The sequence below is a fragment of the Salminus brasiliensis genome, chromosome 20 (assembly GCF_030463535.1).
Source record: "Salminus brasiliensis chromosome 20, fSalBra1.hap2, whole genome shotgun sequence".
In the NCBI taxonomy this organism is placed as follows: Eukaryota; Metazoa; Chordata; class Actinopteri; order Characiformes; family Bryconidae; genus Salminus; species Salminus brasiliensis.
The window spans coordinates 8484353-8500722 of record NC_132897.1 but is presented as its reverse complement, the minus strand read 5'-3'; the positions used below and the strand labels follow the sequence as shown (position 1 = coordinate 8500722).

The following is a 16370-nucleotide window of genomic DNA, read 5'->3' as shown; positions in this document are numbered from 1 at the left end:
TCTGAGCTTAAAACAATACTAAACCCCTCCACGGCTTGAAATATCCCAGTGTAAGAAAGGGTACGGATGAAAAGCCTGCTTGTGTCTTTATCCTGCCATTAGGCACTTTAAGGCTGAGCGCTCCAGGGATCAGAGTGGAGCTGAGGGGGGCGGATTACAGCAGTAAGCCAGCACTTCACGGCTGCAGCAATCCGCATGCTAATGCTGTCTGTTCTACATGAAAATAGACAAGTGCGAGCTTTTTATACACAGAGCATTGCAGACAGTTTGTGAGGAATAACACACGAATTAAGCCGAGTATATAATGTAGCTACCTACTTTCCAACGGTGAAGCATAAAAAACGCAGGAGGGGAGGGGAGGGGGGGGGGGGGGTACTGCGAGAGGAATGGCAAATAAATAACCTGTTCCTATAGTTCGCATAAGCATTTCCTCAAAGACAGAAATGGCGTTTTTTCAGATACCTCAGACACGTCTTAATCTCCTACCTTTTAGCCATGGCTGTGCGCTGTGTGAGCATTGTCCCGTTTTCCATCTCTGGCTACAAGTTCACACTCCTGAAGGTCCTCTTCTGTTCTCTTCTCTGCTCGTGTCAAACCCGTGTAGTTCATACGAGCCGCCTCACATTCAAATTCCCTCCTCCTCCTCCTCCTCCTCCTTCTCCTCCTCCTTCTCCTCCTCCTTCTCCTCCATCTACGAGAGGAAGTCTGTCCTGCTGGAGAAAACAGAGAGCTCGAGCTGCCCTCGACCAATCGCAGCGCTGGATTTTAAAACACTCAGGCGTTTCAGTCGGACCTCTGCAGACTTCTGCAGCGTAGAGATACTTCTGCCCCATAACTGCTGCAGAGGTCCCAGCTCTGTTTCTGTGCAGGGTTATAAGTGTCCTGCACGACATTACTGACTTTTACTCTCTAACAGGGGCTGTCTGAAACATTCCCCTCAAGTAATATGCATGTATGAATCCTAACCTACTGATCCATAAAGTTAAACCTATATTTTTCTATTAAATTTAGTATTTAATTAATAAACATTATTTGATTGTGAATCAAAGTATGAAAACTACACTGCTTACAATGATACAAAATCCCATGATTTATACCAAAAGACTTACTAGACCATACTAGAAGCACTTAATCTTGCATTTTATTAAAATGAATAATTTTAGGTGTCAGAACTGATTCAAGGGTCTTTTCTTGGATACATTCATGTGTGGACAGCAAAGTAATTCATTATTTAATTGTATAATTAAGTATTAATTGAGTATTTTGGCAGAATTTTAATTCCAGTGTAATTTAATCTTTACATGGGACCCAAAATTATATTTAGTTATTTATATGTATATATATTTATAAATAAATACATATATTTCTACTTATATATATATTTAGTGACCATAAAAATATCAAATCTTTAGAAATTTTAAATAACTATTGTGCCCAATCCCAGGAAGTAGATTTACAGTGGCTTAACAGTGTAGAGAAATGGTTTGCCAGTGAATTAAGACAGTTCTGGGAAGCTGGTCGCTCAGGCCCTAGAGTTGGTTACTGCTGCGGTGACCGTTGTTGCCAGGTACCAGTGAAGAATTTATACTATTTTTTTCAGTCTGTAAATGTACTGTAGCCAATAAGACTGCAAGTCTTTCCCTTCCAACTGATTTCAGTGGAAGTATTTTCACACAAGGTTTAGCTAAAATATAATTATTAATAGAGATTTGTCATTTTACTGAATTTGCATAGCATCATATATGGTTTGGGTTCCAAGTCAATATGTGAGAATGGTACCAGTTCACGAAGTGAAAGCACAGCAGTAGATGAACAGAAAAAGGCTAAGTCTCCAAGTCTTAAGAAGCCATTAAAGGTTATTCACAGTGGGGGAATAGCAGCAAGGAGACAGTACAAAAGAGTGGGCTGGACCCGAACAAGGGCATAACGACACAGGATGGCTGCTATTCAAATGCAGGAACACTGATGTCACCATGTTTTCTTGTGTTTTACAAGACAGCTAAAGAATCACCAAAACAACGGTTGTACTTAGAACTGAAAGGGGTGTTTGATTGTTTTTGGTGCTATATTGGACCATTTGAAAGAACCATACGAGGTAGGACCATGTCAATGGATAAGCTAATGTAGGAGGAGATAGTAAGAGGAAGGGAACTCTGAGTACTTTAAGCTGGAGCTCAAGAGGCTTCTGCTTTAAAGCAGTATTATGCGAGAAATGGCTTTTCTGACATTGGCTCCTGGGCTCCCCCTACAGTCAGGAAGTGTAATTCGCACATTGAGCCACCACTAAAAACATGGTTTTTGCATTTCTTGATGAGCTGAAACCATACAGAACCGTCACTAAAAGTGAAAGAACCATGTAGACTGACATAGTAGAGTACTACTATCGTATTTTACACGAATACTGCGTTACACAGTTCTTGTGAGTGTTTTCCTGCCTGCTTTACCAAAGTTGCATAGTGCTGTTAGCAGCGTGTCAAGCCCAGAGTAGCAACAATAGGGGGGATATTTCCTACTACAGGTCAGCAGATCATTACAATGATTTTGCTGTTATTTTAAGGTAAAAATGCTACATAATGCTGTTTAAGCTGAGAGGATGGAAATAGAATCGAGAGAAATAGTCATATAAATATAACATCCTATAATTTCCCACCTTTTGCTTCCATGTCACATGACAATGAATCTCGGTTGTAGTTCCACTTATCAGAGGGGGAAACTTAAGGTGGGAATTTATAGGTTGTTACATTTAGAGGAGGAGGAACATGAATTTTAACACCATGTGAATTCCCATCTTTAGCTTCTCTCAGTCTCTCAGTTCTAGTTCCACTTATCAGTGAGGGGGTTAGCGCAAGCCATTTAGCTAAAGGTGGGAATTCATAGGATGTTACATTTAGAGGAAGAGGGGATTCAGGCACATTCCTTCTCCCAAAAAATCAGTTTTCCACATCTTTCCACTTTAGGTTATCAAGCGAACATCAAACCTGCATTTTCGCACCAAATAAGGACATATCAGCACAGATAGGAATGAGGAATCACCTTTTCCCCCAATAATACCTGTTAACGCTAGGCAGATTCCACATGACAAGTCTAAGCAGATGCTGCCTACCTGAGCAACCTCTAAAGATGGTACAGCCAGAATTATTAATGAAAGTATGAAGGGTCCTCCACAGTTTCAAACTAAAGAACCTCCAAAAGTTCCTCAAAGATCTTATACTTTTAACAGCATAGAAGCTAATGGGAGGTCTTTTGCCCTGTATCTTGCTTTAGAAGCTTGAAAAAAACATCAGAGCATCAAATTTCAGACACATAGAGGTTTATATAAATCATGCTAAGAAAACTGGAGCATTCTCACCCAACTGTTCTAATCATTTTATTAGAAGTATTTTATTTTATTTTTATTAGTTACATAAGGAGAGAGCATGGCATTGTCTTTGGGCTATTCACAGTTCTTCCTCCCCCACACTAAAGGCGTGCATCTCCAGCAGCTACTGTACCAACAGGGACAAAACAACTGCATTATGTAGTCCTGACCCACTTAATGTAAACAAAGCATTCCCATATGCATCATTCTCAACAGGCAGCATACACTAATTGTCCTCATGTTTGGGCGAATGAGTGTGAAAAAGCACTGCTTTACACTTTTAAAACTAAAAGAGAATAAAAAAGGATCTTGGGGGGTTCTGTAAAGGGATATTCCGGAAATTTTAACCCAACTGTCTGTAGTGTATGACTGCTTACATATGATTTTAACATAAAAAATAATTACTACAAAAAGTTCATATCTATTAGCTCAAAAGCAAGCACCCACTGACCGTTTTCTAGGAAATCAAAGTTGGTTCTTCTATGCCGCTGCCCCAACTCTTCTAGCAGCTTTATTTGGAGAGTACAAGACACCCCCCCCCCCCCAAGCCTAGCAAGTTTTCGAAGAACTTTGCCTCACTGTGCAAAAATGCCATTAAAACCAGATGTACAGTATGTGAGGTATGTTTCTGTATTGAATTTCGAGACTCTATTAAGTTTGAGGACCCAGAAGAAATGCAGCAGTCTTTTTCTCTGAGTAAATTAAGTACCATAACAATCCAGTGTGCATCACTGTTTACCTTGCTTAGTATTACAGTTCCACAGGAAACAGTGTGGTAATTAGAAAAGCAGTCACAGACCAGTGTTCCTTTTTTTAAAAGGCGATTGTAAAACCGGTGGGTCAGTTCAAGGCTGACCCAAACATCCGTGCTCGTATGAGCGCAACTTTACTCTCCATTACTCTGTGATATAGATAATTGCTGATAGGGGACTTCCCTTGCTCTCTACACTAAATTCTCTGGAGGCTTTAATTGCACAGTGAACTGGTTTTGAACCTTGTTGTGCAGCCACTCTGCAGCTCCCTCAAACTGGAAGTACTGCACATTGCACAAACCCAGCAGAACAATGACATGCTCCCACTTTTTATTCAGTCAGCAACATATTTAGATCATTTTGGTTATTTAACATCTGTAATTTCTCAGAAAGCACACATTTACAACAATACATTAATGAACAGGAGTATAAAGGGTCGGACTGTACAGGACCCAATTTCCCAAAAGCATCTTAATTAAGATCTTCTTTACTGCTGAATAATAAACGTTGGCCAGCTCAAATCAGTTAAGCTGGTAGACGGCCAAGATGGTCAACCAACATGAACCAGCAGGACCAGAATAACCAAGCCGTTTGACCAGCAAGACTAGTATTACCAAGTTGGTTGACCAACTTGACCAAGCTAATTAAGCTGGCAGAGCGGCTATACCATCACAATACCAGCTACCAGCTGGTAGACCAGTAAAGAGAATGCTTTGCCTAGTCTAGCTAGATTAAAGACCAGATTTTTCAGCAAGGTGGCAGAGAGTGTATTTAAGAATTTAAGAATAATCTTTGCACTGAGATCCTTTTTTGAGGAAACCTGGCCCAGTTAATGTGAAAAAATATTAATAATGAGAAACATTAGTGTTGGTCTCAAGACACTTTAGCCCTTGTATTATCTAAGTGATATAGTATAGCCCATTTCTACTTTCTGCAAGAATTCTTATTATAATATATAATTAAACAGACACTTGCACACACCGCTGTCTTCCACACTTTAATTTCATCACAAAGCACTGGCCAGTTTCTGAGGCCAGACCAATGGCAAGAGGATACAGGAGGCAGCAGGAAGACACATAGACATTCACACTATTCATTTGAACAGGAGCATGATCCAGGCCTCACAATATACACACATAGCACTCTCTTTACAATCACTTCTTTGAGTTTTACACCTCATATTTAGTTTAGTATTGTACATACAGTTATTGTGGACACCAAGTAACAGAAGCACAATTCCCAAAGATGCACCACACACATACATAGCACAGAAATACATTACAAATCTGTGTATAACACTGAAAAATAGCATAGTAGTTAATATTACTCTCCGATCTGTGTAAGGGACTAGCTGGTGAATGTTTCCCTCCTTTTTGTAGCTTTTAATAGATTCTGTTCTACATATTCTCTTCCTTCAAAGTCCCATTTTAGAAATCCCTCCAATCATGTTTCAAGAAATTAGAAACATAGGTTTATTCTATAAATCCTAACAATACTCTTATAAGTTTGAAATTAACATTAACTCTGACGCAATTTCTCAATCAGACACATTGCACAATACATTTTCCAACATATTTACAGCTCATTCAAAGGAATACTTCACGTCAATGCAAAAACAAAAAATGAGAATGTGGCTGACAGTGAATGAAAGTGAAGAAAATGGGGCTCAGTTAGCATGATCTTGTTTGCATAACGCTAACTGATCAGAGGTGGGTAGAGTAGCTATCCCAAGTAATCCCAAGTATTGCTGCTTCAATGAAATAATGACTAAAGCAGAAGTGGAATTTCACAGCACTGAAAAGTGAGATGCGTGGTATAAATAAACCCTATTTCCTGTCAGACTACAGTGAAACATCCGTAAACGCATTGTTTGGTGCAATGTCTCTTTTGAGACTAATTAAAATAGTCAAAGCAATTCAGTGTGAAAAGCTACATTGGAACTGAGCATAAAGTAGACATGACCTTATTCACAAATCTACGTCAGCAGTACTCTTAGTAATATTGATCTTATTTTACCACACAATTGCACTTGCATCTACTCACCTCTATAGTCTACCAGCTTTCAGTCATAATTAGCCACATTAGCATTTTTAGCATATTTGGCAACACGAATGACCCCAGACTGAGGACAAAATTGACACTATGTGGTTTAAATTACATTTCTGACCTTAAACATGAAGCACCACAAAATAGCCAAGGTTATACTTCCATCAGCTGTGGACAGAGGAATAAAACATGAGAGTTGCACTTGTCCTCTCGTCCACATGGAGAAGTTGGCATTTTTAACTAGGCAAAACGTGCTGTGAGTACTCCTTCAGTGTGAGTGACAGCTCAATATAGAACACCTTGACATTATCTATTGTGTAAACATAGAAACACTGCACAGCATCTTCAGTACAAGTAACACTGCAGGTGACTCGACACGGTGATACAAGTCCACATTGGTCATTCCACTCACAGACCCTTGACAAAGTGAGTAGCTTGGGGCACAAACAGAGAGGCTCCTCAGTTCTCCCATGATCCCTGCCAAAATCCCTCTGTGTCTGCTCCAGATCGAATCACACACTACCCGTTAAGTACTGTAAACAGATTTTAGCTCCTAGCTGACACACACAGCCAGCTACGCAGCATCTAGGATCTTCCATGCCTTTTGTGTCCATGCTTTTCAACGTCCTCTTGATCAGAGGAAAGGCAGTAGATAGAGAGGGAGCGGGAGAAGAGGGGAGAGAAGGAGGAAGGTTGGGTTCTACGACTCAAACGAAGGATGAGGGCTCTCTCCGTGAGAAGGGCTCCCTTTGCTCGGACGGCTAGCGGAAAAGAGAAGAAAGCGAACAGGAGAAACTAAAGCTGGGGGGAAAAATAAAAGCACCTGCAAGCATGTCTATCTGAAGCAATACGTAGCACTTATTGTTATCAATTAGCTATTATTATTATTATATTATATTATTGCTGGTTTTACATTTCAGCATCAAATAAATTATTATACTGTCGCCGTTAGACAAAACCTACATTTTCAAAATCCTGTTACATTTATTTACATTAAAATGAAGAATGCTGTCCTTTATCTTTCTCTTTCTCCTGTCAAATTTCCTTTTTGGAGATATTGGAGATTCGTTCTGACAGCGACAATATGCGATATACATACTGTGCAAAAGTCTGAGACCACCCTTCATTTATTTTACTTCATAAGAAAGTAGTCAAAGAAAAAAGAAACTCAAACTGCTGAAGATTGTTGCTGTTCTCTGAACAACAGACTGACCCAAGAGTCCGGACCTCAACATCATTTAAAAATGTCTGAGATTTCTTGGATGCTGAGAAGCAGGGAATGGTCTAAGAAAAGGGTCTAAGGAGGTGGAGGTGTACAGCACTGAAAGGAATGCAACGTAATGCGAGGTAAATAAAGAAAGGTAAAGGTATTTCGTATGGACGCATACTAAATATAAATAAATGTATATCACTGCTGTCCAATGAAAACTATGTATCTCCATTTTGCCTGTTTTTTTGGTTTTTTTTCATGGTTTGAACCGTGTGCTCTGTACATAATTCTGGATGAACAGAAATAGAAATGCTCTAAATTACATTCAGAGTTAGGAGCATTTATGCAGTCTCCTGTGAAGTCAACATTTTAGTGGTACATGTTTTTCATTGGACAATATGTAAAGTTGTTAAAGCTCTTGTGTAATGTCTTAAAATACTGTATATGGTTTTGCCTTTTTTCTTGACTGGTGCTAAAAATAACTCAAAATAATTATTATATGTGAGAGGTTATATATATTAAACATAGTCTCATAGTCTTTTTCACAGTACTGTATATACTACATTACAGTATATCATCGCTGTCACCTCCAAAATACCAACTTTACAGGAGAAGGAAAAACTTTCTGAACTTTCAATGGAAGTCAATGTAGAATGATTTTTTTTTATTATTTCGAAGTCAATCTGGATCATTTCATGTCCGTTCATCATTAAAGTTTGACTCAAGGTTAAGAACAACGGCCAGATTCAAATCCTGTCAAAGTGTGAAAATCATGATTTTGCGTGACAACGACAATATGCTAATGTATTTATCATTTACAGAAGTTCAACGCACAGTAAAAGTCATTCCAACAAAACAAAGCCAAGTAACAATACAGTGCTTCAATAAAAAGTGATATTATTGCTCATATGTAGATGATGATGCGCACTCCTCATGTCATACAAACTACCCCAAGTAGTTTGCTTAAGGATCATTAGCTCTGTCTTATCATGATACCTTGAGAATTACTATCCAGATCTGTTTTTTCTGGGGTTAGAAATCTATGTTTTGGTAAGTCTCTGTGGTTGTAATCTGGCAACAAAATGAAAATAAATAAAAATAAATGAAGCAGGCATGCACTTAAAGGAGCTCAAATTAGTCCAGACAGTTTCTCCTATTCAACCAAATTGCTAATTCCATCTTCTAGAGGGAAAATGCTAATGGTTACATGCTAGTGTGTGAATAGTGCGGGTTTTAATCTCAGGGAAGTGGCAGTAAGTCAGCGAGAGAGTGTTTAGCAGGGGGGCTTTTGCTTGGACCAAGCAGCATGCAGGTCAATCTTGGGAGAGCAGGACGTGAGGCAGCAGGGGGACCAGAGGTCACATATTACTAAAGACTTTCTGTACAGCCAAGCCAAGGCCATTTAGCATTTGTGTGCTTGCATTTATACTAGAATAAAGCATTTAGAGAAATGTAGGCTGGAATCGTTAAATACTCAAAATACATGAGTATGTGGTGTTTGTACATTGTTCATTGTTCTTCATTGTGACATATAAAGAGCTTATACTGGTGATGAAGTGAAATGGCACACACAACTGCCTGCATTGAGTCATCTGTGAATCACAGCATCCATCACATCCATAGTAATGCACTTTAAATATCATTAGCTTGACTGTCTTCTTCCTTTGTGTGTGATTGTTCAAAGGACAAGTGTGCCTTCAAATAAACACGTGCATCTAATGAGGTTGCAACCTGGGGGGTTTGCAACCTTGTGCATGTGTTTGTGTGCATGTGCGTGAGCGAGAGAAGCAGAGGAGGCAGAAGTTATCCTCTGACTGGGAATCCAGGGTTAGTGGTCTGTAATGGAATCTGTGGATCTGGGGGGTCTTGTTGGTGAGGCTGGAGCTCGCCGACTTCAAAGATGATGACAACCAACAGACAAATGCAGAAAGACAGAAAGGACAAGACACACAATCAAAAACCAAACAAACAAAACTGGCAATGAACACACAGACATAGGGTTCTAATGAACAGTCAACAAACACTGAAATGGGCCTACTAATGATAAGGGAATGCCTTTACTTTAATAAAGCAATGCCATGTAGCAACTGTACCTTAAAATAACAACAGATTCTAGATCAGTGGATGGTACACTGACTTGGAATGACAACTTGTCATTGCCAGAGGAGGTCATTACCAGATTTTTTGTTATTTACAGATGGGATTGATGACATATCATCTAGGGTATTCTTTGGTAATAGAAGTTTGTAATAACACTTTTCGACCCACCTGAGGTCCATCTGTTTAAGGGGTTAAAGGGGAGTTTCACTGATTTCAACATTGCTACATAATCTGATGAACTATTGAAATGTACTCACTTTTTCAGAATTGTCTGATATGAAATTGTGTACAGGAGAGGAACTTGCTGACTGACGTTTGTTACATTGGTGTTGATACACCAAATCAGAATCTTTTTTAGCTGATATACATACTATTTAAGAATGAGTATTGGTGTCAGAAAATTCTGTATATCAGAAATTTAAACTGTGATTACTCTATTTTGTGGAAGTGCATTTAGAGTGTTCCAATGACCAAAAACAGTTAAAAGCATTAAGAAGTGGTTATTTGATGAGCTCAAATATTATTAGCTGGGTATAAATGCATTAAGATTTACTTTGTTATAAACTGGAATGATATTAAATAAAAAAATAACAACATCAAAAAAATAACTAGTCACCTCAAAAACATTTAGAACCACACATTGTGAAGGGATGACGGTTTGGATGATGATCTTTAAGTTACAGGTTATAACAAAAAGTCTTTTCCTGAAAGGCTTAATTTTTTGTGCACATGCCTAAAATTAAAGGCTCAGTGTTTTCATAGAACTGATCTTTAGTAAAATAACAATAATGTTTAAACATTATTTATTCATTTTGTATTTGTTATATATATATATATATATATATATATATATATATATATATATATATATATATATAAAACCACAACAACAAGACCATTTTTCACATTCAAGACTGTTTGTCGTCTCCATCAATAAAGTAACAGAAAATTTACTAAAATGACACGGTAGCCTGCAAAGATTTGAATGGTGATGGACAGAAAAGTAGTATGGAGGGGGATTAGAGATGAGAAACCATGCAAAGAGATGATGACAGTGTCACACAGGAACAATATGCATCAGACATACCATTTGCAGACCTCCTCATTGGTCACTGATAGAAATTCTGAAAGAATAACCGAAGTCATTGTAGGAGGGATTTAGGGGATGTCGAAATGGGGAAGGCATGGGCAGAGTGGGCAAGGACAACCAGAGGATTAACAACAACAGTTTCCTGCTTTATCTGAACTGATTTGACCCCTTATTTTATTTAGTCCCAGTATCTTTTCATCACAGTGGACTATTAGAGCATGATCTCACAAAGCTGATGTGGGATTGAATGATATGTGATGTGAGATGAACATCAAATGACATAAAAAAATGAATCTTCAAAGGTTCACTCACAACAGAATGATACTAAAGCACAGAGAACTATAACCACATAACCAAATTATTAACAATGAAAACAACTTTAAGGGTCTTGGTAATATGGAGTTAGTACTGTCTGAACGGGGAACCAGACTGAACTGTACATAGAGTGTCAAAACAGAAAAAAGTAGAAAAAGAGGTGAAGGAAGAAGGAGGAAAAGCATTAGTAACCCTTATTTCCAAAGTAAAAGAAGTAGGTCCAGGGTAGTGGGATCGCAGAGAAAGTGCAGGGGGGGGGGGGGGGGGGGGTTGGTTTGTAGATCATTGCTCACTTTATGAACAACATAAAGTGTATTCACGCCTTCAAAACTTGAACAAAATGCATAGTTTTTAGTTAATTACTCTCAAACAACTGTTCAAATTAGCAGTACTCACAGCAGTAAACAACATTTACAGTATATTGCACTGTGATGCAGTACTAAACTGGCAATTCACTGACTGTATCAGACATACTGTACAATATTATAAACTACTTGGTTTGAATTGCTATAAATGTTTTCTATTGGAACTCACCTGGGGACACCTGGAGGAGCGCGGTTTGGCCGGGAGGGAACCTGGGGTGGAGCCCCACCGAAGGGGTCAGGGGAAGCTCCAGGTCGGGAGGGGACAGGTGGAGCTCCAGCTGCAGGGGGTCCTGGAGCAGTGCGACCGCCAGGACGAGGTGGCCCAGGTGGGGCCCGACGCTGGGGTGTGGGGCTGGACATGGGGGACCTGAGTAAAATAATAAAGACCTAAATTCCTTAGGTGTTCATTATAGAGTTGCCAGTCCCCCCTGGCATCAGTGGCCCATACGGTACCACTGTTATGCCCTTGGGAGACACTCAATGTGCAAGAAGTCAATTTTCTATACACATATATACTACATACTATATACTATAGCAGCTGTAGGACATCACACTAGGTTAGCGTCTTCCAAGATGCTACCACCATTCGCCCAATACCCTATTATCATACCCGTTTGGACATCAACTAAATCGCGCCCTTTGCCTATGACAATCTTTTTGCACCGTTTAAGGTCAATTAGGATGACCAAAATTATTTCCACTTGCTAAATGCCAGAATAATGAGAGAGGGATTTTTAAGGCAATTGTTATTACTTTCTTCAAAGTCAAAAGTTAAAATAAATTTCATAAGTATTTGGTACCATTGCCCTTAAACTGTATGACTTGGGTCAAATGTTTTGGCTATCCTTCCACAAGCTTTTCACAATAGTTGGCAGGAATTTTGTCCCATTCCTCCTGAAGATTGAGATCAGGACTTTGTGATGGCTATTCCACTGCACTGACTTTGTTATCCTTAAGCCACTTTGTAACCAGTTTGGCAGTATGCTTCGGGTCATTATCCATTTGGAAGACCCATTTGCGCCCAAGCTTTAACTTCCTGGCTTTTCCTTCCTGGCTGATGCCTTGAGATGTTGCTTCAGTATTTCCACATAATGTTCTATCCTCATGTTTTCTTTCGACTTTCCCATGATGTTACACAAAGAAGCAGTACATTTCAGGTGTGCCTTAAAATACATCCACAGGTGTGTATCTAATTAACCCTCTCTCATTATTCTGGCATTTAGCAAATAGAAATAATTTTGGTCATCCTAATTGACCTAAAATGGGAAAGGTATATTCTGATTTCATGTGAGACAGTGAGAAGAGAAACACTGTATTTTTATATAGTGTAGGTAAACTTCTGGTTTCAACTGTATACATTTATATAAAGTTTTTGACTTTTTTTAAAAAAGGAGAAGGCCCAGGGTAGTGAGATCTGATTGGTAATTGAGAGCTTAAGAATTCGCCAGACCTGCGTCCTGAGGGTCCTCCCTGCACCTGCAGCCAGGAGTCGTCGACTGGTGGGGGCAGAGAAGTGGAGACAGTGGTGGTGCTGATGTCTCCAATGATGTGGAGGGCCTCTTTGAGTGCGTGGTACATACGCAGCATCTCATCCCTGTGTTGCGCCTGTTCGGCGGACTCCTCCATCAGCGTGTTCTGGTCTCCACACGAGTACAGCTGAGCCAGCAACTCAGCATGGATAAATTCTTTAGTCTTTAGAGGACGGGAGGAAGATGCAGAAGAACATTTTTAGGAGTGAGAATATTTTAACACAGGATCCACTTGAAACACTTGTCCTTAGTAACAGCCAATCAACCAAATATAGGTTACAGTCAAAGGTCGTACAGTCACCTGGATATTCAGGGAGCCCTACTGCTTAGCAAAAAAAAAACTGCACAGCTTAGACTTTTAAATTACAACAGCACTGCAAGCGCTTTCCTTTTTGAATCTGGATCTGTTTTCTGATTAGCTGAGCCACATTCAAAAGCTGATGTCAAATACTGAATATTAATAAGACCTTTGGAGCACTGAAAAGATCAACATTATCTCCTTACCAGGATGCCTAGTGCTCTGTATCACGCACAGTAAAATACACTGACAATCCAACACACGTGTCTTAAGATTAATAAATAAAATTAAAACAAACTGACACAGATACAGACACTTACATTGTTGATCATGAGGTGCATGATGGTCTTGGGCATGAGATCACGCACAGTCTTGTTGACAATGCCCATATAGGAGTCCACAAGGTTGCGAATGGTTTCCACTTGTCTTTCTAGCTGAGGATCCATGGAGTGCATGAAGCTGTCCGAGCTACTCTCCTCACTGGCTTCACTCTGCTGCGGAACATAGCAAGAGGGGACAGCAGAGCAGAGCTGATTAAACAGAAACCCTGAAACTTGTCCTAAACTACAGGAGTGTAAATCCAAAACTGGATTATTCACATAACAGGATGTTTTTTTGGGATAATAATTTCTTTTCTGCTATCTTAAAAAAACATATAATCCATCATTTGTTAAATCTATCTATTTTCACTATTTGAACACACTACCTTTAAGCTACAATAACAGATGTATTAAAAAGCAGTTTACAGTGCCTTTACTTATCAAATCATCTCTGTCAAGCACAACCTTGTTCATGTTTGTTGTTTTTCACTTTTTGACATAATTTGATTTTGCCAGTTGTTTTATAAATTGTGTCCAAATATCTTGAAATTGATGAATGGACCAATAGAAATTCTAAAAAGACAACTTCCACTAAACATCCCCTTCAAGTTTAAATTTGGGAGATTTTTTGTGTAAGTACACAGGTGTTTTGCGTAACAACAACGATATACTACTGTTGAATAGCCTAAAAATTTGAAGCTGGTCTGAATGAAGTCCTTACTTACCTTTTCCTTGTCCTTTCGGAGTGGAAAGGTGTCAGTAAAGAAAAGATACATTGACAAGTGTTAGCGTTAGTATGGCAGTCAAAGCAATGGGGATCTTGTTACCTGGTAATAGTCTTATGAACAAACACTGTATATTTTAGTGTAAAATATACAGTCACTTTTAGATGAGCATATCAATCAGTAAGAACTTCAGTTACTGATGGTTATGATGTTTGGTAGATTAGAATGAATATATGTGCAAATAGGATTCATGATGGCTTGTCGTACCATGATGCGTTCTGGGTAAACACCAGCACGCAGGAAGGAGGCCTTCCAGCTGTCTACTTCTTCTTGTGTCTCACAGGCCAACTCCAACTGCCTGTAGTCCTTATACACGTTCCTGAGTAGCACAAGTAGTACGATCACCACAGCGGTACACATAAAGCTCTATGTCTTCAGAGGACTTCCTTAAGTGGTCATATCTGTTATAGCGGAACTGGGGAGTCCTACTTAAGTGCAAATGTTATGGCTGATTGGTGTATATAGTTATGTATAACTCCAATGCCTTTCCCCATCCAGTTATTCTTTTCCAATCTTCAAATTAATCTTCACTCAATTACTGATTACACAAACAATGAGGTAAGACCCGAATCACGCTTGATATACAATGGAAAGTAAATCCTGACATCTAAGGGTAAATATAAAATAATACACCTGCACTGACCTTTGTTCAGTGTTGAAGAGAGCAAAGATGTGCTTGCTGGACATGAAGCTTTTCTCAATGTCTCGGAGCTTCAGGTTATCCACGGGCAGCATGTACTTCTTCTCTTTCTCCTGTAGAGGGAAGCAAAGTAAGATGGCAGCATGGACCACCAGGCTGAGCTGGAGCTTATGAGGCTTGAGGGCCTGTAATTAAGTACAACAGATCAGAAATGCTGATCTACAGTCAGCTTTGGTGCATGTGTAATGATGCTAAATCGGTAATTAGTAAAGAGACAAACCGCTCCCGAATCAGAGCCTATTCTTAGATTCTGAGGAAACAGCGGGTTCTTGTTTCCAGTGGCACTTCATTCATTCTTCCAACAACGTGTTATTATGTCTGGTTATGATTCAAATTGTTGTTAGGATTTGAGAAACCAAAGATGGAAAGAATGTGAGTAATTTTCCTCTTTTAAGTACAGACACCCGTCTCCTATCAGCCCATGTGCAGAAAGGGAGGAGTGATTTGCAACCAGTTGTTGTTTTCTCTTGAATACACAGATTTGTTGCTGTCTGTACTGCTGGGAATATGTATTTTTCCACTGAATACCTGCATGAGGAGAGGAAAGGAGAGATAAAACGACTAAATGAAGAAGCAAGTAGGAGGGGATCAGAGAAGTGTGTGGGAGAGAACGATACTGCTGTGATCCAACAGTATAAAATGTGCATACATCAACAACGTAGCCTAGTTGCAGACCAGTCACAGCAACATGCTTCATGAACACCCATGCAGCAGTGATATGTGCATAAACATGAAGATAAAAAAAAAGAAGAATTCATCTGAGACTGAAGCTATTCTACATTTGACACTAACCCAGACTCTATACACAATATATGTCTAAATGTTTATGGACACCCCTTTCTAAAGAATGCATTCAGCTACTGTACATTACTCCCATTACTGACACAAAAGAGCAAACGTACACACAGACAGCTTTTCTAGTCCCTGTAGGGAAGTATTGCTTGTAGAATAGGACTCTTTGGAGCACATTAACGTGAACCACCATGTCTAATGCCAGGCGTGAGCTAGAAGGATATAAAGGACCCCCAGAATTGAGCTGTGGAGCAGTGGAACGGTGCTCTCTGAAATGAGTGCTACATTCAATACTTTTGGGATAAGTTGGAGATGAGGTGAGGTGGTACGCATCCAACAACCTGACTCCACTAAGACTATTGTTGCTGAAAATACAATCAAATCCTCACAGCAATGCTCCAAAATCTAGTAGAAGGCCTTCCCTGGACAGTAGATACAGTTACTCCAACAAAAACAGGACAAACTCTTTTTTAAAACCTTTGATTTCAGAAATAACTGTTGATGCTGGAGAACAGCTCATCCCTGTTGAAAAAAGGAGCCTGGACCGCTTAAGCTGGTTGACCAGCTTAGCTCTTGATCAGGATAGTGTAGGGAGTTTGATGGTTTAGATGTTCTACAAGCATGATCCAGCTGACCAAGCTAGACCACCAGTGTGACAAAGCTTGACCATGCTGGTTGAACAGCATGACCAACATTAGCAAGCTGGTTGG

The 16370-nt window shown here is 39.5% G+C and overlaps 2 protein-coding genes across 4 annotated transcripts in view; both read right to left on the bottom strand.

Moving 5' to 3' along the window:
* The window catches only part of rgs3b (regulator of G protein signaling 3b), a 43121-nt gene extending 42556 nt beyond the window's left edge, over nucleotides 1-565 (bottom strand). For both annotated transcript variants that reach the window (XM_072664425.1, XM_072664426.1), the window contains exon 1: nucleotides 487-565. In XM_072664425.1, the coding sequence (XP_072520526.1) occupies nucleotides 487-533 (47 nt within the window). In that variant the 5' untranslated portion in view covers nucleotides 534-565. The remainder of the gene's footprint in view (nucleotides 1-486) is intronic.
* Nucleotides 566-5094: 4529 nt separating this feature from the next.
* The window catches only part of dnm1b (dynamin 1b), a 34196-nt gene continuing 22920 nt past the window's right edge, over nucleotides 5095-16370 (bottom strand). The window contains exons 16-22 of one of the 2 annotated variants that reach the window (XM_072664348.1): nucleotides 14812-14921; nucleotides 14376-14487; nucleotides 14109-14120; nucleotides 13384-13557; nucleotides 12687-12928; nucleotides 11406-11603; nucleotides 5095-6917 (exon numbers count right to left, since the gene is read on the bottom strand). In XM_072664348.1, the coding sequence (XP_072520449.1) occupies nucleotides 6857-6917; nucleotides 11406-11603; nucleotides 12687-12928; nucleotides 13384-13557; nucleotides 14109-14120; nucleotides 14376-14487; nucleotides 14812-14921 (909 nt within the window). In that variant the 3' untranslated portion in view covers nucleotides 5095-6856. The other variant, XM_072664349.1, reaches the window with a different exon arrangement.